The sequence below is a fragment of the Nematolebias whitei genome, chromosome 15 (genome assembly GCF_014905685.2).
Source record: "Nematolebias whitei isolate Nwh7 chromosome 15, NemWhi1, whole genome shotgun sequence".
Taxonomy (NCBI): Eukaryota; Metazoa; Chordata; class Actinopteri; order Cyprinodontiformes; family Rivulidae; genus Nematolebias; species Nematolebias whitei.
Genome location: NC_056512.1, coordinates 19,908,704 through 19,910,422, shown reverse-complemented (window position 1 = coordinate 19,910,422; position 1,719 = coordinate 19,908,704). Strand labels below are relative to the sequence as shown.

Genomic DNA, 1,719 nt, shown 5'->3' with positions numbered 1-1,719 from the left:
ATTTATGTTAAAGTTAGCCTTTCCTTACTTTTAGTTTCCAGTTACCTTTTGGTTACTTTTGACTTTAGCTACCCACAATATTTTTAGCTAGCCTTTTGCTACTTTTAGGTAGCAGTTAGCTACTTTTCACTTTGGCAGCTAACATTAAGCTTTTAGCTGCTGTTTAGGTACTTTTTCTTTAAGCTAACATTTCGATCCTGGTAATAATTTAAAGTATTTTATTTCTATTGGTTTGAACACCATTTCCCTTCCTGCTTGAGCTTCAGCTCTGTGTAAAACTTGGACAGAACTGTCTCCAGTTGGAGGAAGGAAACTTCCTGCTGAAGTCAACAGATCTCCATCAGATACTCACCTCATGCAGATAATTTAATCTGGTTGGTAAGAGACACGCTGAACACATCATGTTCACATTCAGGCTATGAGGCCTGAAAACATTCACGTGAACTTCAAACGAACATTTTACCATCTCAAAGTGACATTTAATGCGATTTTTTTTTTTTACCCAACTGACCCAGAAAACGTAATAAAATGGACGATCATTCGATTAATTATGTTTCTCGGTTGGACTCACCTGTATTTATAAGTGAAGCCGGTCCGGTCGGTTCCCACTCTGAACTGCCGGAGGAACTCACGGAACCGTTTCTGGATCTGGACCCGTTTGTGTCCGCCTTCATCCCCGCCGGGAGCCTCTCCGCCTCCGAAGCTGTCGCTGTAATAAACTCCCGGGTCGTCGAAGCCAGACATGCTGCAGCCAAGAGAGGAACTGCTTTAACTCTGACAAACAAAACCACAAAGTGGACCTGAACTACTGGCTCTACAGCTGAACACACGGTCTGTTTCGCGGCAAAAACTGAGCAGCTTCCGGTCTGTTTCCCGCGAGCCGGTTTTCCTCGGCAGGCCTTATTTGTCCTCTGATTGGCTGAAACAAACCACGCTTGTTTCTATTGGTCTGTGAGGCGTGTCGTCATCGAGAAGGTGGAGCTTATGGGATTTGGTGGCGCGAAAAGGACAAAGAAAGGAGGGGCGATAGAACAACATGTGTTACTTAAAAAAAGGCTGATTTTCAGTTCTTTAAAATAATGCGTCACCATATTCAGTCCTTAACTAATCGTCTTTCAGCGCAAGCCCCAGCTTTAATCACTGCATCCATGAAGTAGTCAGTAATGACTTTTGGGTCACTATTTGTTTTATATGTTTTATGCCACGTGGCATAAATGTCAACTTAGTAAAACAAGGATTTCATCACTGGTTAAATACTTCTCAATTTGATTACAATCTGTTCCAACTGGAAATGTGACACTTTTCAATGAACCAAATAGAGCTCACGCTCTTGTCCTCAAAAAAACAATGTCTCAAACCATGAGAATGGCATCTGCTAATTATGGCATTGATGTCTAATATTACTATCTGAATGTTAAAGACATGCTAAACATTCTGCATTTTAACCTTCCCCCTATATTTGGCTTTAATTATTTAATGAAGCCCCCTCCCTGGGCTGCCACCTTACCGTGGTGGAGGGGTTTGAGTGTCCCAATGATCCTAGGAGCTATGCTGTCCCCTAGTAGGGTCACCCATGGCAGACAGGTCCTAGGTGAGGGACCAGACAAAGTGCAGCCCAAAGACTCCAATGATGAGAAACACAAATGGACCTAGTGTTCCCTTGCCCGGACGTGGGTCACCGGGGCCCCACTCTGGAGCCAGGCCTGGAGGTGGGGCACG

At 43.9% G+C, this 1,719-nt stretch overlaps 2 protein-coding genes across 2 annotated transcripts in view; one reads left to right on the top strand and one right to left on the bottom strand.

The window, feature by feature from the left end:
• LOC119421077 (DNA replication licensing factor mcm5-like) overlaps positions 1-828 on the bottom strand; it is a 6,297-nt gene extending 5,469 nt beyond the window's left edge. The window contains exon 1 of the mRNA XM_037688479.1: positions 572-828. Within this exon, the coding sequence (XP_037544407.1) occupies positions 572-744 (173 nt within the window). The 5' untranslated portion in view covers positions 745-828. The remainder of the gene's footprint in view (positions 1-571) is intronic.
• Positions 829-1,148: 320 nt separating this feature from the next.
• LOC119421076 (DNA replication licensing factor mcm5-like) overlaps positions 1,149-1,719 on the top strand; it is a 5,860-nt gene continuing 5,289 nt past the window's right edge. The window contains exon 1 of the mRNA XM_037688478.1: positions 1,149-1,153. Within this exon, the coding sequence (XP_037544406.1) occupies positions 1,149-1,153 (5 nt within the window). The remainder of the gene's footprint in view (positions 1,154-1,719) is intronic.